This window comes from Pseudophryne corroboree, chromosome 2 (genome assembly GCF_028390025.1).
Source record: "Pseudophryne corroboree isolate aPseCor3 chromosome 2, aPseCor3.hap2, whole genome shotgun sequence".
NCBI classification, from domain to species: domain Eukaryota; kingdom Metazoa; phylum Chordata; class Amphibia; order Anura; family Myobatrachidae; genus Pseudophryne; species Pseudophryne corroboree.
In genome coordinates, this window is record NC_086445.1 from 540,997,130 (window position 1) to 541,021,607 (window position 24,478).

Sequence of the window (24,478 nt, forward strand, 5' to 3'; positions counted from 1 at the left end):
ATACACAAAGTTATTAAAAATATTGTATTAAATTACCTTCAGGCTGTGTGTATAAGGTGTATATGAAACATAAATGAATTGTGTGAATGTAGACACACTTTGTTTAATGCACAAAGTTATAAAAAATATTGGCTAAAATGACCTTCAGGCTGTGTGTATAAGGTGTATATGTAACATAAATGCATTCTGTGCTTAGATTTAGGTCCCATCACCATGATATCTCATTATGGTATGCAATTATTCCAAAATACGGAAAAATCCCATATCCAAAGTACCTCTGGTCCCAAGCATTTTGGATAAGGGAGACTCAACCTGTATCTGTAACAAATCATAACTGGGATACAAAGCTTGTTCCAGAGCCTTGTTAACAAAATTGTCTCCGTTACCTATCCAATCTAGGGCGCATCTATAATTAGCTGCTAAGGAGTAATCTTCCGGGCAGGGGAGATTAACTCCTCCAAGTGAGGGTGGTTGTTTTAATTTGAATAGCGCTATACGAGGACGCTTATTCGCCCATATAAATTTAGTAATGGCTTTATTTAGTGTATGTATATCTTTTTTTAATAGCAAAAACGGAAGCATCTGTATCGGGTAAAGTAGGCGAGGAAAAGACACCATTTTATACAAATGACACCTACCCAAGTAAGAAATTGGCAGATGTTGCCATCTCGTAAAGTCCTCGATCATCCTATTAATATAACAAGAAAAGTTTAAAGAGTATAATTCCGAGGGATCAGATGATACACGTATACCAAGATATGTTATGTAGTTATGCGCCCATTTAAATGGGAACGCATCATCCCATCCCACCCTCGCGTCTCCACCCAGTGCCAGTGCCTCAGTCTTGTCAAAATTAATTAAAAATCCTGATATTAAGTTAAAATTCTCTAGTGCGGTCAATAGTGAGGGAAAGGATGTCATGGGGTCACTGAAATATAGTAGAAGATCATCCGCAAAAGCGGAGACCTTTATAGTGTGAGAGCCCACTTCGATACCTTTCCAAGATACATCACTTATGAACGTGCGTATGAGCGGGTCTAAAGCCAGATTAAATAACAAGGGGGAGAGGGGGCACCCCTGTCTTGTACCCCTATATAACTGAAACGATTTTGTGTTTAATCCATTGATCGTGATATACGCTTGTGGAGTGGCATATAGTGTTTTAAAAACATCAATAAACTTAGTACCAAAATGTTGGGCATGTAGGACTCGCAATATATGAGCCCAGGAGACACGGTCAAATGCCTTGTCTGCATCACAACTGACTATAAGGGCTTTGTGAGACTTTGATTGTCTCGAGCTATGTATCGCTGCCATTAAAGTACGGATATTATGTACTGAAGTTCTGTTTCTAACAAACCCATTTTGAGCTGGGTGTAAAATTTGCTGTAAAATGGGCTGAAGTCTAAACGCTAGTAATTTGGTAAATAATTTCAAGTCCTGGTTTAGTAAGGAGATCGGCCTATAAGATTGGACATACTTGGGATCTTTTCCCGGTTTCGGAAAGACCACTATTCTAGCCTCATCAAACCCGGTCGGGGCTGAATTCCCTTGTAATATAGAATTAAAAAGAGCTAGCATATAAGGCATTAAGTGAGGAGCCAGCATTCGGTAATACTCCGCCCCAAAACCATCCGGCCCAGGGGACTTCCCCTTTTTCAACAATTTGATTAGAGATAATATTTCAGGTTCCTGAATTGGCGTCGTCAGAGATTCTCTCTCTTCCTCCGTCAACACCGGAAGTCCTGCCTTATCCAAAAATCTCTGGCCCTCCATTGGATGATCAGGAGGAGATTTATACAAAATTTGGTAGTAACGTAAGAATTCCTCCGAGATAGCAGGAGTATCCAAAACGTTAGAGGTGAGATCAGTTGACAGTTGAGTGATGCGTGAAGGAGCAGAGTACGACCGAACCAAATTTGCCAACAACCTGCCCGATTTATTGCCAGTTCTAAAAAACTTGTTTCTACGAATATCATGAGAAAAGCTTGCCCGCTCAGTGCATAGGGCATCGTATTGTTGTTTAGCAGTAAGATAAGCCTGGCGGTTTTCAAGTGAATAATGTGAAGAGAGTATATCATAAGTTCTAGTTAAATTTTGACTAAGATCATTTAATTGATTATTCAGTGCCTTGCGTCTCCTGGAGACATACTCCATGATTTGACCCCGTATTACCGGCTTCGAGGCGGACCAAAATAGGTTGATGTCCCCGATATGTTCCATATTATCAGTTTTATAATTTAGAAATGACTGTTCAAGATGTAGGCGGAAATCTGAAGATTTTTCCATATAAGCTGGAAACTTCCAATTATAAGAACGTGGTATTGGAGTGTTTAACTTTATAGTGAACCACACCGGAGCATGGTCAGAAAGGAGAATTGGATCTATCTGGGAGTGTACTACCTGTTGCAAAAGAGTATCCGTGATCAGCCAATAATCTAATCTGGACGAGGAATGATGAGGGTGTGAGTAAAACGTATACTCACGAGAATCTGGATGTTGGCACCTCCAGGGATCACACAATCCCATCGTATTAGTCAGCAACGAAAGCGATAGGGGAGCAGCTGAGCCATGGGTAGTGGCAGCTGTGGATCTGTCCAGTCCTGTCAATTGAACACAGTTAAAGTCCCCACCCAGAATAATAGCACCTTCTGCCCAGTCCTGCAACTTTGTATAAATATCCGTGAAAAAGAGGGCATTAGGTCCCGTGGGAGCATAAATATTAGCAATCGTGTAAGATATACCATGTATAGTCAGTTTTAAAAATAGATACCTTCCCTCAGGGTCTACCAAGCTGTCACTAATATTATAAACAAGAAATTTGCTAAAAATAATCATAACCCCTCTTTGTTTTGATGTATAGGATGCTGTTTTGAAATCTCCTATCCATGTATCTCTTACCACATTGGGATCAGAAATCTTCCAGTGTGTCTCTTGTAATAAAACTATATCCGGTCGTAAACGTTTTAGGTGGGTCAGAATCTTCTTCCTCTTTATAGGGGAATTTAAGCCCTCCACATTCCATGTTACTAATTTAAGGGCCGTTTTTATCGTTTTAGAAGGATTTACAGTCGCTGTCATTTAACCAATACCCACCCTAGGCCAAGTCATAACAGTATAAACTTCCTTTGGAAAATCCTTACCCGTCCCAGCGAGCGGACAAGGGGGAGGTGAATACCGGCCCAATGGGGGGAAATGTAAACATATCACATGTAGTAGGAAAAAATCATGTGTGTTAACCACAATTAAATTTTCAACAATCATAAACCATTTTAACCTTATAAGAACCCAGTAATATGTCCGACTGAGCAGCAGCCCTGCAGAACATTGCAGGACACAATCATACTCGTGTGACAATACGGATTTCGAACTAGACGGACATTTAGTACTAGAGCATTTTAAAAGCTGAGAAAATAGGATAAGAACAAGAAAAAGAAGAAAAAAAAGAAGGGAAATCAGTGAGATGCAGAAAGAGAATAAGAAAAAGAGGGCGAGCGAGCCGAAGAAGAAATAGGTAAAGGTACACCTAGATATGAGATTTTCAACAAGAAGTTTGGTCCTTGTAAGACTCCAGCAACACCCTTGAAATATCACAGCATAGCTAAGCATTAAACAGCCTGCAAGAAACCAAAAACATTCCAAACTATAAACCGTCATCCATAACCTGAATGTTCAATGAATTTAAAGATGTCCACAAGATGAAATTCTGTAGTGTCAATCCGCATCATCCATCCTAGATGGCCGTGAAGAAGCCAATGAGTCCACAAAGTTTTTTGCAGCTTGCGGAGTATCAAAGAAATAGGATTTTCCTGAGTATGTGACCCTCAGCTTAGCCGGATAAAGTAGAGCAAACCGGAGCTCCATCTCGAACATGCGTTTGCATATCGGGGAAAACTCTCGTCTCTTTGCAGCCACCATATATGAGAAGTCCTGAAAAAGTAGGATCTTGGACTCTTGGTACTTGAGAGTGGAACGTTTTCTATAAGCATCAAGCAGGCGGACCTTATCAGCGTAATTTAAAAACTTCATGATAACCGGTCTAGGTCTATCTTTGGTAGATTGTCGATCCGGTGAACACGTTCAATCAGCAGTGATTCAGAATCAGATATACATCCCAATTCCCTTGGCAACCACTGAGAGACCAAGTTCATAAGTTCGTAAGGTTTCACCGTTTCCGGGAGTCCTATAAGGCGCACATTACTTCTTCTATTTCTGTTCTCTAAATCTTCAAGTTTCTCTTGCATGGACGTCACTATTTTATCCTGTTCAGTGAGCGCCGTTCTGGCAGTCGTTAAATCATCCTCAAGGTCTGAGATTCTTTGCTCCGCCTCCGATATACGTTGATCATGATGATTCAATTGGGTAAGAGCGGAGTCCAATGAATCCTTCAAGGGAGCCAATTTTTGATCCAGAAGCGAAGCCAGTATGTCAGTAATCTCATGCGTAGTAAAAGATTTGGTTGGATCCTTTGTTGTAGTAAGTGATGAGCGTTCCAAAGGACTATTGCTGAGACCAGATGCCAGTGACTGAGGGCTGTCTGCAGGAATGTTGTCCCGACCCCGACCTTTATTCGCTTGTGAGCCTCGGGGGTTTCTAGGAGTTTTAGCCATGTACTTATCCATATTTAGAAACTTGTGGTGTTGAAATAGCAATGACAAGGTGTAAGAGACGTAGAGAGAGAAAATAAAATAAATAAATAAAAAAAGAATTAAAAAAAAAAATTATTGTATATAGAAATAAATGCTCTGCAATATGATTTCTCACCAGCTGGGGGAGCTCCAAAGCTGTTCCTATGACATTACAGATTATTTAATGTATAGAAATGTACTCCAAGAGAGCTGGCTTCACTGTGTATAGGTTAGGTGACCAATAATGTCGAGCACTCAGCAGTGACGGTTGCGTATATATGGAAACTGAATTTCCAGAGGAGAGACAAATATTAAGAAAAAAAATAAAAATAGCCAAATGTGTATATAAAAAAAAAAAACAAATAAAATAAAAGAAAGGAAAAAAAATAAACAGAAATATAAATCAAAGAGGATTAGAATGGGGAGGGTAGAGCACCTTTATGCCCTTTCCAGCATACCCCTATCACAAGGCATGTAAGGTTGTTGACAGGAGTGTTCAGTGTAACTTCCCAGACCAGGCCAGTCGATCAGCATGTAGGAGCCGCAGGAGCTGGCTGGAAGTGCAGGTTTGCCCACACTAAAGATGGCCGCCGAAGGTGTACAGCCCGGGGAAGTGTCCAGGACTATCCGGCCAGTGAGCTCCGTGTGAGGGGTGAGTGCCGGCGTGGATGCAGGGGGAGGCCAGGACCCGGACCACCAGGTCACAGTCTCCGGGGAGCAGGAGAGGCAGCGCTGTAGCCGCGGCAACGAGCGGAACGGGAGGCTCCGTTCCGTTGCCCTGGAGATCCGCGGCAGGCACCTGGTGAAATTGAGGTCCCGGCTCAGGGGGATGAAGTGGGCCGCAACCTGCAAGGGCGCTCTGAGCGTCCTCCGGCTCCGCAACCCGCTTCCTCCGACCCCCTTTCAGCAGCAGAGGTATAGTAGAGGGTATGGGGAGACCCGGTGGGCTATTTGGTGTTGCAGTTTTATTTTTATTAGGACGCCGTGTAGGAGCAGTTCCAAGGCACGTCCTTCTCCCTAGCCCGTCAGGCCACGCCCCCCCTCGTATAGTTTCTGTTCTCTTGCTCCCATCTCCTCTCGGCTAATTCATAACGGAGGAATGATGAGGGATAGAGGGGGGGGAGCCTGTTTAACTTCTTAGATTATTTAAAGTGCCAGCTCCCTCTAATCCACCATCATCACCCCATAGTCTTAAAGTTGTGCCAGTGTCCCCTATGGCTTCCGAAAAAGGGATTTATCAGTAAGTACCAAAACCCTCCTTTCCGCTTTCCTTGCGAGGTATGCATATTTTTCATGTGCTACCGCTTCATTAAGTAGAATAATCCAAGACCTAAATACCAGGGCCTCTGCAGCCATCCATAATTTAGCAATGCAGACCTTAGCAAGTGCGCACACATTAATAATATAATGTATGCTTGGTGCGTCCAGTGTGTCCTTTTCCAATGCTGATAATACACATACAATAGGCATGAGAATATTGGACGGGACACCATTTATTAATAACCCCTTTCCAAAAAAAAGCTATTTGGGGGCACAACCAAAGAAGGTGCCATAAATTGCCCTCCGGGGATCCACACTTGGGGCAGTTTTGACTGATTTCCCCCAATATGAGAAAGTCGGACAAGAATAGTATAGATTTAATATATATTAAATACAAAAAAAAGTTTAGTAGGAAACTATTACAGATTTCAAGTGTTTAGTGTTCTAATTAGCATCCGGTATACTGCTTTCAATTGAAGAATCCCGGAATGATCTAGCAACTGAAAAAAATAAAAATAAATGAGCACACAACCCGAGCGCAGTTCAAGATATTTCAGGCTGGCACACCTATAAAGATCAAAGCCAATGTAATACATCTTTAATCACCACTGCAACAGTAATTGGCGAAGCTGTTTTAGCTGCAGGGACATTGCATAACAATACTGTTTAGCAAACCTTGTTCTTTTCTATTTGTTAAAGCAAAGGATGTGTTTCCTTTGATTAGATAAAATGCAAGTTACGCTTCCTAATATTGGACACAACATTTAACTTTCATTAGTTTTGGTGTTTACTTTAGAGTATTTGTGGTGCCTTTATTTGGATGGATAATTGAATAGATATTCCTGTCCTAGGTGGAAGGGACAGCTGGGACTACAGAAAAGGTGAAGAAAGGTCTGTCAGATTTTCTGGGAGTCATTTCCGACACTTTTGCTCCATCTCCTGACAAGACCATTGATTGCGATGTTATCACACTGATGGCCACACCGTCCGGGACAACGGAACTTTATGACAGCACTAAGGTATTGGTAGTATGTGTTGCATATGCAGCTAGTTCATTACATTTATTTAGGATCTGCCTTTCACTGATTTTGGCTTTCTTATAGGCACGCTTGTATAGTCTGCAGTCTGATCCCGCAACATACTGCAATGAACCTGATGGTAATGCACTGCAATATCAATATGTAGCAAAGATTAGTGTTGATCAATAGTTTCTTCCAAATCATGCTTTAGGACTATTAACATCACAAATGGTCTTAACCTGATTTATGTATGACAGGTCCTCCTGCACAATTTGAGGAATGGTTAACCCACTGGGATTCAGAGGAGCGGAAAGCAGGAATCTCAGAACTACTTGTTACCAGCCCATCGATTCGTGCGCTGTACACCAAAATGGTATGGTTCATTTAGTTGCCTGTATATTCACATATTGCAGCATGAAGAGCACTTATGTCAAAGTGTTTACAGAAAAGATCCATAGAGATACTCCCAACAAGTAGTAAAATAATTCACAGCTTGCTAAAAGAGAGAGCTGTAGTACAGAAGTAATCAACTGCAAATATTATATACGGACTCTGAACAGCCTTTACGGACTCATGAGTACTAGGCAAACAAATGTCTTAGCAGTAGACACAGACTGCCAGTAATTATAGAGATTGATTTCTGTTGCACATTTGCAGCAAATATAAAATATTCTGAAGTTCAGAATTGTTCTATGCAGTTAACATAAAGGTCAATCAAATCTTTTATGATTGGCGTTCTACAAGTGACTACTATGCATAGAGTATAAGTGTACTTGTGCCCATAATACTTACTTGAAAGTCGATATAATATATGTACTGTTGTCTGAGTGTACAATGTAGTGCCAGATGGTGATATATCTATACCTCACTGTTGACTGGTAATGTTTCTTACAGGTACCAGCAGCTGTTTCCCACTCAGAATTCTGGCAAAGATATTTCTACAAAGTATACCAGTTGGAAAAAGTATGTGGAAATGTGTTTATAGCTCTCTAGAACAAATGGTAGGGCTGGTGCAAGGGCAAGCTGATATTGATGATGGCTATTAAACAAATTGCATCTGTACGGGTGGTGTGGCCCCATACATGTGTACAACGAAATGTCTGCATTTACAGATGTGTCCTCTTACATCATTGCTGCAGTCACGCTAAAAAGTATGTGTAACGTGACATATAGCGCACAGAGCAAAGATGTAAGAGGACACGTGTAGCTCTGTTGATGCAGTGTAAATGTAAATGCGTCCAACTTGCTAACGAGTCAGAATCGTACCAGTTTCTGCCTCTCGCAGGTTTTAACGTATGGCACTGTGTGGTGTTTCTCCTCTACTCCAAAACGTATTATTGTCCTCTGTGTTGTGTGATCCCCTCCCCCCACACTCCCTTCTTTCTAATGCTTTATCTGTATTATGGCTGCACTGGTTTTTATGCTTGATAATTTGACACTGCAGTTCTTCTCAGGAGGAAGCACGTAGAGATGCTCTGAAGCAGAGAGCAGAGCAAAGTGTCCATACTGAGGAGCCAAGGTGGGAGGAGGAGGAGGGTGAGTACATGGATATCTCGGACACGCATAGAAGGTTAGATTGTAAGCTTGTATGAACAGGTCCCTTTCATCCCTTTGTCTTCTCTACATATTTATGCTAGCTGCACACTGTAATTATGGCTATACAAATTTATATACTGTCTGTTATCACCTTTTATGGAACGAACTATTGTTGTGATTGAGAAATAAAAGCTTCTTAATAAAAAGTACACCCAGAAACTCATGCATTAGTCATTGTTATATCTTTTCTCAATGCCTGTTTTTTACCTTTGACTTGGCTTAAACAAGAATCACTGTGATAAAATCAAATTGAATATTATTTGTTTTTTTTTTTCTTCTATATTTATTATTAGTCCAGTCACTGGCCAACCTGTGGCTCTCCAGCTATTTACTTACACATCCCAGCATGCCTTTCCACAGTTTTAGCGTTCTCTAATGGCAAAACTGTGGCAGGGCATGCTGGGACTTGTAGTTAAAGAGCTGGAGAGTCACAGGTTGGTCTGGCCTGGGCTAGACCATTCTTTATCTCCTCGCTACTCTGAGATGTATACTGCATATTTAAAAATCTAAGTTTATATCAATGTTTCTGAGAAGAGCTAGTCAGTGTCCTCAGGGGGCACAATACAGACCTACACAGACACTTTTATATATACCCCCAGAGCTCTACCCTGGTGTATGGTCGAGTTCCTGCAATCACTACGGCTAGCAACATAGCCACTAGCATCTTCTGAGAGTCCTAGGTAGTCGTGTTGTCATGCCATGTGACTATAAGACAGCACCCATGTGACGTTGTGTCTGGTAAAGTTACCATGTCAACCTTATGCAGACTCAATTAAAAAATAAGTGTTCCAATTATATTACCGTGGCCATGCATACTCTATCAGTGTTTACATTTTAGGAAATGTGTAATCCATAATGAAACATGGCTACTTAAACATATACATATTTATGTGACTGGGGTGCTATTTTCTGGAGACACTGTAACATTGCTTACTGTGTGGGCACTTCAAAGTTTATATTGTCTCTTCATGTTTCACCAGAGGACTTTATTGGGGCAGGATCACCTCGTGTCTCCAGTTTTGAAGAGAAATTAAGGATGTTGCCACCTACCATTCCCACTTTAAACGTTGAAACCAGTTCTGAGGAGCCAAACAAACACTGCAAAGAAACTATTTGTGTCACAAGCCCCTCTGAGAGCAGTGAGAGTATATCTCCCATCACTCAGATTGACAATCCTGCATACCAGAGTCCTACAAATCCAGCTGAATCCTCTGCCAGTCCAACTACGGGAACTAAGGAGCTACAAGAAGACAAAGCAGATGAGCAGTCCTCTCAGACGTCTGACGATTCCGCATTGACCAAAGGAAATGTACAAAGTGCAGTTCGGAAGGATGAGCCCCCTTCTGATCTTCGTGTGTTTGAGCTGAACAGTGACAGTGGCAAATCAACACCTTCTAACAATGGCCAGAAAGGTAAGCATAACAGTAATTTTTATTTTACTAACTATTCTTAAATTCTATTGAGTGTACTTTAATTGTATGGACCCCCTCTTTTGCTCGGTTATGGCAAATTAATTTCCTTCACTTCCAGGTTCAAGTACAGATGTCAGTGAAGACTGGGAGAAGGACTTTGACATGACAGAGGAGGAAGTACAGCTGGCCTTGTCCCGGGTGGAAGTGTCTGGAGAGGTGAGTCTCTCAGGTCAGGCTGATTCTCACCTACTATGAAAAAAAGAAGGTGAAATGAAGGTTGTTTGAGGAATTCTATACAATAAGAAGAATGGTTCAGTAAAGGAGGTAAACATGGTATGAGCATATGCTTTTAAACGGCTAGAAAAAACATGTTCTACTGGGTCACTAGCTAGTGTGGCCGCCATACAGACTCATCCTCGGTGTGTCTCTCCAGTCCCATACCTAAATGTTACATAGAAACATAGAATTTGACGGCAGATAAGAACCACTTGGCCCATCTAGTCTGCCCCTTTTTTATTTTATCCTTTAGGCGATCTCAACCCTTTTTTAACCTTAATTCTTTGTAAGGATATTCATATGCCTGTCCCAAGCATGTTTAAACTGCCCTACAGTCTTAGCCTCTACCACCTCTGATGGGAGGCTATTCCACTTATCCACTACCCTTTCTGTGAAGTAATTTTTCCTTAAATTTCCCCTGAACCTCCCCCCCTCCAGTCTCAATGTATGCCCTCGAGTTCTAATACTTCTTTTCCTTTGAAGAATGTTTCCCTCCTGAACTTTAAGACCCTTGATATATTTGAAAGTTTCTTTCATGTCCCCCCATTCCCTTCTCTCCTCCAAACTATACATGTTAAGATCTTTTAGCCTTTCCGGGTAAGTTTTGTGATGTAGGACATGCACCATTTTAGTTGCCCTTCTTTGTACACTCTCTCTAATGTATTTATATCCTTCTGGAGATAGGGTCTCCAGAACTGGACACAGTATTCCAGATGAGGCCGCACCAATGACCTATACAGTAGCATTATTACTTCTCTTTTCCTGCTACTGATTCCTCTCCCTATGCAACCAAGCATCTGACTTGCCTTTCTCATTGCTTTGTTGCATTGCTTTCCTGCCTTCAAGTCACTTGAAATAGTGACTCCTAAATCTCTTTCCTCCTCAGTAGTTTCCATTATAGTACCCTTGATACTATACTTAGCCTTTGGGTTTTTGAGACCCAAGTGCATGATTTTGCATTTTTTAGCATTAAACTGTAGTTGCCACGTTCTTGACCATTTCTCAAGCCTACCTAGGTCATTAATCATTTGTTTGACCCCTCCCAGTGTGTCTACCCTGTTGCATATCTTTGTATCATCTGCAAAAAGGCATATCTTCCCTTCAATACCATCTGCAATGTCACCAACAAAGATATTAAAGAAAACTGGACCAAGTACAGATCCCTGGGGTACTCCACTGGTAACATTTCCCTCCATAGATTGCACTCCATTAACTACGACTGTCTGTTTCCTATCCTGCAACCAGGTTCTTATCCATTTAACTGATTTATAATCCACCCCCAGGCTTTCAAGTTTATTTAGCAGTCTGCGATGTGGGACAGTGTCAAATGCCTTACTAAAGTCTAGATATGCTACATCTACAGCTCCTCCTTGATCTATTATTTTCATCATATCATGTTCTCATGACATCTCCTACCCCTTTCCTGCGTCTCTGCAACGTCATGCCCACACCTCTTGTGTCTCTCCAGCCCCATCCTTCATCTCCAACCCCTGTTTGTCTCTCATATAGCCCCATACCTAAATGTTCTCATGACATCTCCTACCCCTTTCCTGTGTCTCTGCAACGTCATGCCCACACCTCTTGTCTCTCCAGCCCCATCCTTCATCTCCAACCCCTGTTTGTCTCACATATAGCCCCATACCTAAATGTTCTCATGACCTCTCCTACCCCTTTCCTGTGTCTCTGCAACGTCATGCCCACACCTCTTGTGTCTCTCCAGCCCCATCCTTCATCTCCAACCCCTGTTTGTCTCTCATATTGCACCATACCTAAATGTTCTCATGACATCTCCTGCCCCTTTCCTGCTTCTCTGCAACGTCATGCCCATGCCTCTTGAGAGGTGTTATTTAACTTTTAAAGCCTAGACTGCAGCTGCCAGAATGTGGTGCAATAGTGCAAAATTTCACCTTTTTCCTATATTTACCAAATAAACATTTTGAAACTATTGACAAGGATTACAGTATCTTTCTGAATAGATGCATTTCTAAAATTAATGCCACCCTACTTATATGGGTAGATTTGGTATAGTAGGTTATCATCGAACCACTTTCTCCTAGTTTAAACTGCCCATTGCATTATGTACAGCAATCACCAGCCAATAACTACTAAGTGTTTACATCATTTTCAAAAGCCAACTTCCCTCATACAGATGTGTGTACACTGAGCTATGTTGGGGAAGAGCTTGGCATTATACAATCTGTGGAGTTCTTCACGCCTTCTTTATTGTAGGGAGTTATTGTCCGGTCATTAACAGACTTCTGTCTTTGAAATTATTAAATTTCATCCTTAGTATATTAGAGGTGTATGTGGTATACAAGTCCCACTTGTCCTTAGCACTGAAGATATTGTGTTGGATGTTACTTCTGCAGAGTCTGCATTTAGCTGGTGTTGTGCTAGGTGGTTGTTCTTTTTCTTCCTTTTTCTAATTCTGGGTGGTTTTGGGACACCCCAATATATTTGTCCCCTTACTGCTGTAGGAGAAAAAAACGGTTATTTTTCTTGACATTAAATCTTCTTTGGGCTTGAACCAACCTACCCAGTATGGCTTTATTTATGTTCTACTATACTACTAAGGCTTGAGTATACACTATGCCACGGGTCTTCAACCTGTGGCCCTCCAGCTGCTGTGAAACTACACATCCTAGCATACCCTGCCTCAGTTTTAGCATGCCTTAATATCAAAACTGTGGCAGGGCATGCTTGGATGTGTAGTTCCACAGCAGCTGGAGCACCACAGGTTGAAGACCCATGCACTATGCAATATATTGTTCGTCCAGTTGGCCAACAATATATCACAAGTGCGTCGGTGAGTGTGTACTGCTGATATGTCTATAAACGACTTAGTTCACAGATCTATCTGGTCGGCCCTGCAGTCAGATTCTGAGAGTAAAGTACAACTATGCCAAATGAAACCGGAATAGCCAAGTTACCTCTGTGGAATATGTTAGTGGAATGAAAGGTGCTTGTAGAAAAATGGTGTTTGCTGACATCCATACTTTTCCTGTGGCTGCATGTGTTGCCTGTTTCCATCTTCTGAGGATTTGATGGTTCTGAACATCACATCGAGGCCATATAAAAGGGTCCTGGCTTTTAGATCCTAAATGCACAGCATATTGTACCACACAGACATGTTTATATGCCTGCAGAATGTTCTTGTCTGTAGGGTCTTCATTTTATTCTCCTGTAATTTTCATCTCCCTCTAGCATCGCACTCATTGTAATTTTATATTTATTTGATGTATATGATGCCTATTCTCAGGATGCTGGTTACGTGCTGTTGATTTACTTCAGGGATTATTCACATTGTTTTCTTGTTCATGACATGGTTTCATTTGTGCTTAACTCTTTCATTTAATGTTTTCAGCTGGAGGATGAAGATTGGGATAACTGGGAGTAATTGCTGGAGACAGAGATTGGCCACATCTTCACCAGGACACAACACGAAGAGCCTAAATTTTTCTCATCTTGGGTCGTCTGCCTTGACAATACACCGCATTCCTCTGATCTATACAGGATGACACACTATATAAACAGTCTGTACTGGCATGGCAGGGGTAATTAAGTTATGGTTCAATTTATGTTTTATTCATTTGTTCTTTTAACTCTTTCACTGCCAGAAACCTGCAGTTTCCTGTTATACTAAAGAAGATGATTCTCAGCCCTGACTTGTTTCTAGCTGTCAGGAGGTGGCTGCATGTGGTCATGGTGTCCTTCGGCAGGGCTACCTTTAGTTGCTTTGTTCGTGCTGTACAATGTTTGCGCTAACGTAATAGGAAGAAAGCTGTTTTCATAATGAACATTTCTTACTGGTCCCAGTGAAAATCACTGTAAGACCTTAGTCAGATTGGTGTGAATTCATTTAAGGGAAAACAATTCTTTATGCAAATTATTTAGAAGAAAACACTATACCGAATGCTCAGTTGCTCTTAAACGTTTTTTTTTTTACATTCATTCCTCTGAAACCTGTAAACATTCATGTTTTGATTATTTTCCTGTCCGGAACATATGGGATATTTATTAACCCAGGTAATGTAATTAAACCGTGTATGATTCAAAAAAAAAATTCTCATACTATTGGTCCTTGCCGACCAGAGGTGAACAACCCTGCTATAAACTGGACGGAATTACTACTTATATTCAGCGTGGATCAGGCTTTGAGGACCATGTTCCTTATATGTACAGGCTGTTATTATGTTAGGCTCCCTCTCTCTGTTGTTAACAACATCCTTCTATCCTGTCAGTTGTTTGTGCAATATATATTATCTATTTAAGTTATATGGCAGCAGGGAGGAGGAGGGGGCAGCTTATTTTTTTGGAAATTTAAATTTATTCTTACTGCTTTTTCTCTTCTTTCATAATACTCTCTTGAGTCTTACACAAATCTTGCACTTGGCATCTATGACATGAATGGTGGAACCACCTCTCAATTCTCTGTACACTTACTGCATAGAAATCCAACAAGAAAGCTCCTTTATTTTATAGTAAATAAATTGCGTTACGCAACCCTGTAACTTTTGAGTGTTTGTTGTTTTTTTTAAACTATGTATCTTAAGCCATTTTATTGATAAAGGCAATCATCATTATCGTTCTCGTTGTTGTTTGTATTAAGGGGGTCATTCCAGGTTGATCGTAGCTGTGCCCCCCCCCCCCCCCCTCCCCCCCGCACAAATACAAAAGCATCGCACAGAGGCGATGCCTTTGTATCTGTGGAGTAACTCCCGGCCAGCGCAGCTCCTGCGGGTGGCCGGGAGTTGTGTGCCGCTGGCCGCAGCAGCTGCGTGATACGTCACGCAGCCGCCGCGCCACGCCCCCCAACGGTTCAGCCATGCCTGCGTTGGCTGGACCGCGCCTACTAAACGGCGGCTTAACGCCGTCATTCAGCCCACTCCCGTCCAGCGACCGCCTCTGTCTCAGAGGCGATCGCAGCGTTCCGACGACTGCCATGCTCCGGCGCAGTTCCGACCCGATCGCTGCGCTGTGACAAACTGCAGCGAGCGATTGGGTCGGAATGACCCCCTATGTTGTATAATAACGTACGTTACTTAGCTATGGTATGTCACACACCTCCAGACCCAGGAACAGAAGACCGTTCATTTCCAAGTGTTTCATATGAGACATGAAGTAAGACATTCCAGGTGGGGAAAAGAAAAATGATCACAACCAAACTTGCATAACTATGTCCTAGGCTAGTAACTTCACAACGGAAAATTTGGTCTTTTATTTTTATTCTTTTGTTTTATTTCGTATATTTTCATTTTGAAAACACAACCACGCAGGCCCAGCATGAGTTGGATTTATCCTTAGTAGTGAAGATTGGACGAGAGCCCAACTGATGTTTTGGAGCCCAACAGCACTTTTTTTTTTTTGTCTTTTTCATAAAGAAGATGCCAAAGCGACAGGAAAGATAAATGCTATAACCTACACCAAAGTGAGTCTGTCCAGCCAGAATGCAGTTGTAACGTGGTCTAGAAGGCAAGTTACAGCCCCCAGGGACCCCATGTAGCTTTAGGCATTTTGCCTCATAACAGGCCACATTGTTTGAATTAAGGACCCTATTCAGTAAGGATTGTAAATTCTGCTAAACAGTACTGACAATCCTTTTGCTGGCATGCTTGGGGCCGCCCATTCCAGGGCAAGGTTGCCCAGCATGCAGCTTACCCACTGTGATAGCGCTGAAATTGCAATCGCACCGCAATTTCAGCGTTGTCGCTGAAATTGTGGATGGCAGGAGGCCCACCGCCATCTTGTTGACTGGAGCAGCTGCGTGTGACATCACAGTGCTCCATCTATGCCTTGTAAATCAGGAAAGCCGAGAAAGCATTTTACTGTCAATCAGGCAGAGGCATTTATTGCGGGTATCTCCCGTAGATGTGGGCACAGGATGGGCCCTGCGCATGCGCCCGCCGAACGCAAAAATTCCAGTTGGATCGCGATTTGTGATACAACCTGAATTAGCCCCTGAATACAGATATACTGTCTTTTGCTCACTTTACATAAGCATGAGAGGGTAGAACATATATTTCAAATACATACTTTCTCTGACGTCCTAGTGGATGCTGGGGACTCCGTAAGGACCATGGGGAATAGCGGGCTCTGCAGGAGACTGGGCAATCTAAAGAAAGATTTAGTACTATCTGGTGTGCACTGGCTCCTCCCCTATGCCCCTCCTCCAGACCTCAGTTAGAATCTGTGCCCGGACAGAGCTGGGTGCTTTTAGTGAGCTCTCCTGAGCTTGCTAATAAGAAAGTATTTTAGTTAGGTTTTTTATTTTCAGAGAGCTTCTGCTGGCAACAGACTCTCTGCTACGAGGGACTGAGGGGAGAGAAGCAAACCTACTAACTGCGGCTAGGTTGCGCTTCTTAGGCTACTGGACACCATTAGCTCCAGATGGATCGAACACAGGACCTGACCTTGTCGTCCGTTCCCGGAGCCGCACTGCCGTCCCCCTCGCAGAGCCAAAAGAAAGAAGCCGGCAGAAGCGGAGATAACATCGAAATTGGCGGCAGAAGACTCCTGTCTTCACATGAGGTAGCGCACAGCACTGCAGCTGTGCGCCATTGCGCCCACACTATCCCACACACTCCGGTCACTGTAGGGTGCAGGGCGCAGGGGGGGGCGCCCTGGGCAGTAATTGTTACCTCCTGGCGAATGCTGCATATAAACAGTGGCACACTGTTATATGTATGAGCCCCCGCCATTTATTTTACAAGAAATCGCGGGACAGAAGCCCGCCGCTGAGGGGGCGGGGCCTTCTTCCTCAGCACTCACCAGCGCCATTTTCCTTCCACAGCTCCGCTGAGAGGAAGCTCCCCAGGCTCTCACCTGCAGAATCACTGTAGAAGGGTAAAAAAGAGAGGGGGGGCACATAAATTTAGGCGCAAATAATCATAATACAGCAGCTACTGAGTAAACACTAAGTTACTGTGTAATCCCTGGGTTATATAGCGCTGGGGTGTGTGCTGGCAAACTCTCCCTCTGTCTCTCCAAAAGCCTTGTGGGGGTCCTGTCCTCATTTAGAGCTTCCCCTGTGTGTGTGGTGTGTCGGTACGCGTGTGTTGACATGTTTGACGAAGAGGGCTATGTGGAGGCAGAGCAAGTGCAGTTGACTGACGTGTCGCCTCCGACGGTGCCGACACCTGATTGGATGGATATGTGGCAGGTGTTAAATGATAATGTAAACTCCTTACATAAAAGGTTGGATAAAGCTGATACCTCGGGCCCGTCAGGGTCTCAACCCATGCCTGATCCTACAGCGCAGAGGCCCTCAGGGTCTCAAAAGCGCCCACTATCCAAAATGGTTGACACAGATGTCGACACGGATTCTGACTCCAGTGTCGACGACGATGATGCAAAATTGCAACCAAAAATGACAAAAGCTATATGTTACATGATTATAGCGATGAAGGATATTTTACACATATCAGAGGTAAACCCTGTCCCTGACAAGAGGGTTTATATGTATGGGGAGAAAAAGCAAGAGGTGACTTTTCCCCCTTCACATGAGTTAAATGAGTTATGTGAAAGAGCGTGGGATTCCCCAGATAAGAAAGTCCTGATTTCCAAAAGGTTACTTATGGCGTACCCTTTCCCGCTAGAGGACAGGGTGTGCTGGGAATCCTCCCCTAGGGTAGATAAAGCTCTGACACGCTTATCTAAGAAGGTGGCCCTGCCGTCGCAGGATACGGCCACCCTAAGGGATCCTGCAGATAGAAAGCAGGAAAGTATCCTGAAATCTGTTTATACACATTCAGGGACTCTACTGAGGCCGGCAATTGCGTCGGCGTGGATGTGTAGTGCTGTAGCAGCGTGAACAGATAATCTGTATGAGGAAATGGATACCTAAGACAGGGATACCATTATGCTGACCCTGGGGCATATAAAAGACACTGTCCTATATATGAGGGGTGCCCAGAGGGACATTTGCCTACTGGGCTCTAGAATTAATGCAATGTCAATTTCTGCCAGGAGGGTCCTGTGGACTCGGCAGTGGACAGGTGATGCCGACTCCAAAAAACACATGGAGGGTGTTACCTTACAAGGGTGAGGAATTGTTTGGGGACGGTCTCTCGGACCTGGTTTCCACAGCTACTGCTGGGAAGTCAAACTTTTTGCCATATATTCCCTCACAACCGAAGAAAGCACCATATTACCAAATGCAGTCCCTTCGCGCACAAAGAAGCAAGAAGATTAGAGGTGCTTCCTTTCTTGCTAGAGGCAGGGGCAGAGGAAAAAAGCTGCACCTTACAGCTAGTTCCCAGGAACAGAAGTCCTCCCCGGCTTCCACTAAATCCACTGCATGACGCTGGGGCTCCACGGGTGGAGCCAGGAGCGGTGGGGGCGCGTCTCCGACATTTCAGCCACCAGTGGGTTCGCTCACAGGTGGATCCCTGGGCTATACAGATTGTGTCTCAGGGATACAAGCTGGAATTCGAGGTGATGCCCCCTCAACGTTACCTAAAATCGGCCCTGCCAGCTTCCCCCATAGAAAGGGAAGTAGTGGTAGCGGCAATTCACAAGCTATTTCTCCAGCAGGTGGTGGTAAAGGTTCCCCTTCATCAACAGGGGAAGGGATACTATTCCACAATGTTTGTGGTACCGAAACCGGACGGTTCGGTCAGACCTATATTAAATTTAAAGTCCCTGAACATTTATCTGAAAAGATTCAAGTTCAAAATGGAATCGCTCAGAGGGGTCATTGCAAGCCTGGAAGAGGGGGATTTTATAGTGTCTCTGGACATCAAGGATGCTTACTTGCATGTCCCCATTTATCCGCCTCATCAGGAGTACCTCAGATTTGTGGTACAGGACTGTCATTATCAATTCCAGACGTTGCCGTTTGGGCTCTCCACGGCACCGAGAATATTTACCAAGGTAATGGCAGAAATGATGGTGATCCTGAGAAAGCAAGGAGTCACAGTTATCCCATACTTGGACGATCTCCTCATAAAGGCGAGGTCGAGGGAGCAGTTGCAGATCAGCGTAGCGCACTCACAGGAAGTGTTGCAACAGCATGGCTGGATTCTGAATATCCCAAAGTCGCAGCTGATTCCTACGACGCGTCTGCCCTTTCTGGGCATGATTCTGGACACAGACCAGAAGAAGGTGTTTCTCCCGACGGAGAAGGCTCGAGCTTGTGACTCTAGTCAGAGACCTCTTAAAACTGAAACAGGTGTCGGTGCATCACTGCACACGAGTCCTGGGAAAGATGGTGGCATCTTACGAAGCCATTCCCTTCGGCAGGTTCCATGCGAGGATCTTTCAATGGGATCTGTTGGACAAATGGTCCGGATCGCATCTTCAGATGCATCGGCTGATCACCCTGTCCCCCAGGGCCAGGGTGTCTCTTCTGTGGTGGCTACAGAGTGCTCACCTTCTCGAGGGCCGCAGATTCGGCATACAGGACTGGGTACTGGTGACCACGGATGCGAGCCTCCGAGGGTGGGGGGCACTCACTCAGGGAAGAAACTTCCAAGGGTTGTGGTCAAGTCAGGAAACTTGTCTGCACATAAATATCCTGGAACTAAGGGCCATATTCAACGCCCTGAGTCAAGCGGAGCCCCTGCTTCGCAACCATCCGGTGCTGATTCAGTCAGACAATATCACCGCGGTGGCTCATGTAAACCGCCAGGGCGGCACAAGAAGCAGAGTCGCGATGGCGGAAGCCACCAGGATTCTTCGGTGGGCGGAGAATCACGTACAAGCACTGTCAGCAGTGTTCATTCCGGGAGTGGACAACTGGGAAGCAGACTTCCTCAGTAGGCACGACCTCCACCCGGGAGAGTGGGGACTTCATCAAGAAGTCTTCATTCAGATTACAAGTCGATGGGAACTGCCACAGGTAGACATGATGGCGTCCCGTCTCAACAAAAAGCTGCAACGGTATTGCGCCAGGTCAAGAGACCCTCAGGCGATAGCTGTGGACGCCCTGGTAACACCGTGGGTGTTCCAGTCGGTCTATGTGTTCCTTCCTCTTCCTCTCATACCCAGGGTACTGAGAATCGTAAGAAGAAGAGGAGTGAGAACAATACTCATTGTTCCGGATTGGCCAAGAAGACCTTGGTACCCGGAATTGCAAGAAATGCTCACAGAGGACCCATGGCCTCTGCCTCTCAGACAGGACCTGTTGCAACAGGGGCCCTGCCTGTTCCAAGACTTACCGCGGCTGCGTTTGACGGCATGGCGGTTGAACGCCGGATCCTAGCGGAAAAAGGCATTCCGGAGGAAGTTATTCCTACGCTGATAATGCTTTGCTGTCACGTCCTTCCTAGCCTTCATCACTGCATATGGCGAAAATATGTTGCTTGGTGTGAGGCCAGGAAGGCCCCTACAGAGGAATTCCGACTGGGCAGATTTCTGCACTTTCTACAGTCTGGAGTGACTATGGGCTTGAAGTTGGGATCCATAAAGGTCCAGATTTCGGCCCTATCCATTTTCTTTCAAAAGGAACTGGCGTCTCTTCCTGAAGTTCAGACGTTTGTTAACGGAGTGCTGCATATTCAGCCCCCTTTTGTGGCACCTTGGGATCTCAACGTGGTGTTGGGTTTCCTAAAATCTCACTGGTTTGAACCACTTAAGACCGTGGAGCTGAAGTATCTCACGTGGAAGGTGGTCATGCTATTAGCTTCGGCTAGGCGTGTGTCAGAGTTGGCGGCTTTGTCATGTAAAAGCCCCTATCTGGTTTTTCATATGGACAGGGCAGAATTGCGGACTCGTCCCCACTTTCTGCTAAAGGTGGTGTCATCTTTTCATTTGCACCAACCTATTGTGGAGCCTACCGGCTACTCGTGACTTGGAGGATTCCAAGTTGCTTGATGTAGTCAGGGCTTTGAAGATTTATGTAGCCCGAACGGCTGGAGTCCGGAAAACTGACTCGCTGTTTATCCTATATGCCCCCAACAAGTTGGGTGCACCTGCTTCAAAGCAAACCGTTGCCCGCTGGATCTGTAACACGATTCAGCAGGCTCATTCTGCGGCTGGATTGCCGCATCCAAAATTAGTGAAAGCCCATTCCACAAGGAAGGTGGGCTCTTCTTGGGCGGCTGCCCGAGGGGTCTCGGCATTACAGCTTTGCCGAGCTGCTACTTGGTCGGGTTCAAACACATTTGCAAAATTCTACAAGTTTGATACCCTGGCTGAGGAGGACCTTGAGTTTGCCCATTCTGTGCTGCAGAGTCATCCGCACTCTCCCGCCCGTTTGGGAGCTTTGGTATAATCCCCATGGTCCTTACGGAGTCCCCAGCATCCACTAGGACGTCAGAGAAAATAAGATTTTACTTAACGGTAAATCTATTTCTCGTAGTCCGTAGTGGATGCTGGGCGCCCGTCCCTAGTGCGGACTTTCTGCAATACGTGTATATAGTTATTGCTTACTAATGGGTTATGTTATGTTGGCATCCATTGTTGATGCCCTGTTGTTCATACTGTTGACTGTATAAGTGTATCACAAGTTATACGGTGTGATTGGTGTGGCTGGTATGAGTCTTACCCGAGATTCCAAAATCCTTTCCTTATAATGTCTGCTCTTCCGGGCACAGTTTCCTTAACGGAGTTCTGGAGGAGGGGCATAGAGGGAGGAGCCAGTGCACACCAGATAGTACTAAATCTTTCTTTAGAGTGCCCAGTCTCCTGCGGAGCCCGCTATTCCCCATGGTCCTTACGGAGTCCCCAGCATCCACTACGGACTACGAGAAATAGATTTACCGGTAAGTAAAATCTTATTTTGTCTACAACGAAGCTATGACTGACTCCAGTAGGGTCCAGTAACACTGAACAGAAGCTGTTCTTTTTAAAGCAAGCAAATCAAAAGTGTCAATCAGAAGCTGTTTACATGCATAATAGGTCTATATTAATATTAGTAATTACAACAAAACAAAGTTACATCCTATAGACTTGTTGCTCCTTTCCGTACTTACAGTAAGAGTGTGGACACTGCCTGATGTTCAGAGCAGGAATTGTTGGAAATTTGCACGCAAAGTCTGAAACCCTTCAGCTCATCCTAAAAGGGTATATACATCCAGACTCCCGCTACACCTCGCTAAAGACCCTCCTTGGGTTGAAACACGTAGGTGGGGGAGCCGTCTTGTGAACTGTTGGTGACCACATCCATGAATGAAAGGAGGAGACTCTTATTAATGGGACAGTTTTTCTACAATTTCAGCTGCCTTTCTTCACCTTGGTATGTGATAACCTATACTGCTTTTATTGTTTATTATCTACTTGTGACATATAATAAGTTTTTAATATAACCTTTCTCCCACTGTGATGGGTTTATGATGCTTGAAAATAAGGATGAAAGGAAAACTTTGGTTATAGAGACCCACCGGATGTGCATAACTTTGCTGCAAATATTGTATTCTGCTGAGGGGGCATCCCCGCCAATCTCTGTTATGGTGATTGTGATTGGCTGCTTTTAAATTTGATATGCCTATTCTCTTCACACCATTGTGAGTAATTTGTTGAGGGCATTTCCACTGGTGTAACTACCAAGAGGTACAGTTGCTATGGGGCCTGCACTGTCTTCGGGGCCCGGTATCCCCTGCACCCAGATCCCTTCATGCTGCAGATTCTCTCTTCCCCATGCTCTGGGGCTGGGTAGCTGGCTGAGACCTCTGCTCACCTTTTATATGTAGTTGATTTCCCTCCATCCCTGCTTCGAGAACACCCCTCCTGTTTCTAGGGTTGCCACCTCATGCATCATCGATTCCTGGAGATCCACACCCCCAATCCCCCCCAACCCCCCTTCCCGACACCAAGCAATGTTCATGTAAATAAAAAGATGTACCATATTTATAAAATAGTAAATATGTATTTTATTAGAAATACACCAAATTTTTAAAAACTACTTTTCATATAGATGTTAGGGTAATTTAACCTCATCTGGTCTGGTCTATAAACTCTCTGCAGTCATCAGTCAGAATTCTGTTCCTTTAGCAACCGGTTGGAGGTCAGTGAATTAAAAAATGACACAGGATTATGTGTAACCTAAGCAAATCATAATTGACCTGCTAGGGGCCGTCACAGGTTTATTTTTATAGCTTAAAAAAGAATCATGCTTGCCAATACATTTAGCCAATCAGAATACACCATGTATGTCTCAGAACCTGAAATACGTCAATTGTCATACAATGTTCCAATTGGCAACTAGAACATCCTTGAAAATGGTTATTGTTTTGTGATTATCAGTCTTTCGGACATAAACTCAAAACATTCTTCAACATTCTTCCCAATTAGCCTTGGATACATCTGGTGTTGCCTTGTCCTTGAACAATTCATGCTTTGTAACAAGATATTCGGAGTATATAGTTTTCTGAATATCTGTGCAATATATTTAAGGATACATGAACACATTTTGTGATTAACAGTAAATTTCTTAATAAATGCGAAAAAGCGTGAATCAATATATTTGCTATACTGCGGAAGCTCCTACACCATCATTTCCCCTCTTTTTGATTCCACTTTTTCTCCCTATTCTACCTACATTAGGCCTGAACTATCCCCTTTCAGTAAACCAGTCCCCTGGACTTATAGCCCAAACCTTGGGGATTACCCCTAACAACAACCAAAGGATAAGCAACTTCATTCTTCTGGCTGGAGAGTCACTGTCACACATAAATAAGAAATCAAATCAAGGAAAAACACAGCGCTGTTTCTAACGGGCCAAAAAACTCACAGGGATACAGTCCAGGCTTCCTCCACGTTATAAATAACACTTTGCCACGTCAATGTAGATAAAAAGCACTTTTTCCTTTATTCAAAAACATCCATTAAAAGTCTCCGTTTGGCGGACACAGGTCAATCTCAGCAAGAGCGCGGTACAAGAGTGGGTATTAGATTAAAACAATGGAGCTCACCAGACCCTCAGGGCGCAGTTTGTATTGCGGTGCCGTTTAATGCAGGGTTTGCTCACCCGCAGTTGTTATCCAGCCACCGCTAGCCGTCCTTCGGTCACGGACCCTCCAGGTGCTGCAGCCGCCTCCGCACTCCTCCGCTCTCCCCCGCTAGACGCTCCCTGCTCCACACTATTACAGAACAGGTTCACCTTGCGCTGCCGACGCGTTTCTACCCTCTGCGGGTCTTTCTCGAGGCACAGGTGAAACTGGTCAGATTGCAGATTATATACCATCCCCTAAGAGTCTGGTTTGCTCATTTCTCAAAAGATATAATACAGATTCCAGGGTTTACTTAAAGGCACAAATACATCATTCTTTAAATACATGCAAATATGAACAAATCTTTACAGGAACCATTTTATTTCAAAACTTCCATTAAGGCCCCTCGGCTGCAAAGT

General features: G+C 44.0%; 1 protein-coding gene across 3 annotated transcripts in view; it reads left to right on the plus strand.

Moving 5' to 3' along the window:
- Positions 1-14,702, plus strand: part of BSDC1 (BSD domain containing 1) — a 37,658-nt gene extending 22,956 nt beyond the window's left edge. For all 3 annotated transcript variants that reach the window (XM_063954283.1, XM_063954282.1, XM_063954284.1), the window contains exons 4-11: positions 6,740-6,907; positions 6,992-7,046; positions 7,165-7,280; positions 7,802-7,870; positions 8,362-8,443; positions 9,484-9,915; positions 10,034-10,131; positions 13,556-14,702. In XM_063954283.1, the coding sequence (XP_063810353.1) occupies positions 6,740-6,907; positions 6,992-7,046; positions 7,165-7,280; positions 7,802-7,870; positions 8,362-8,443; positions 9,484-9,915; positions 10,034-10,131; positions 13,556-13,588 (1,053 nt within the window). In that variant the 3' untranslated portion in view covers positions 13,589-14,702. The remainder of the gene's footprint in view (positions 1-6,739; positions 6,908-6,991; positions 7,047-7,164; positions 7,281-7,801; positions 7,871-8,361; positions 8,444-9,483; positions 9,916-10,033; positions 10,132-13,555) is intronic.
- Positions 14,703-24,478: the final 9,776 nt, after the last annotated feature.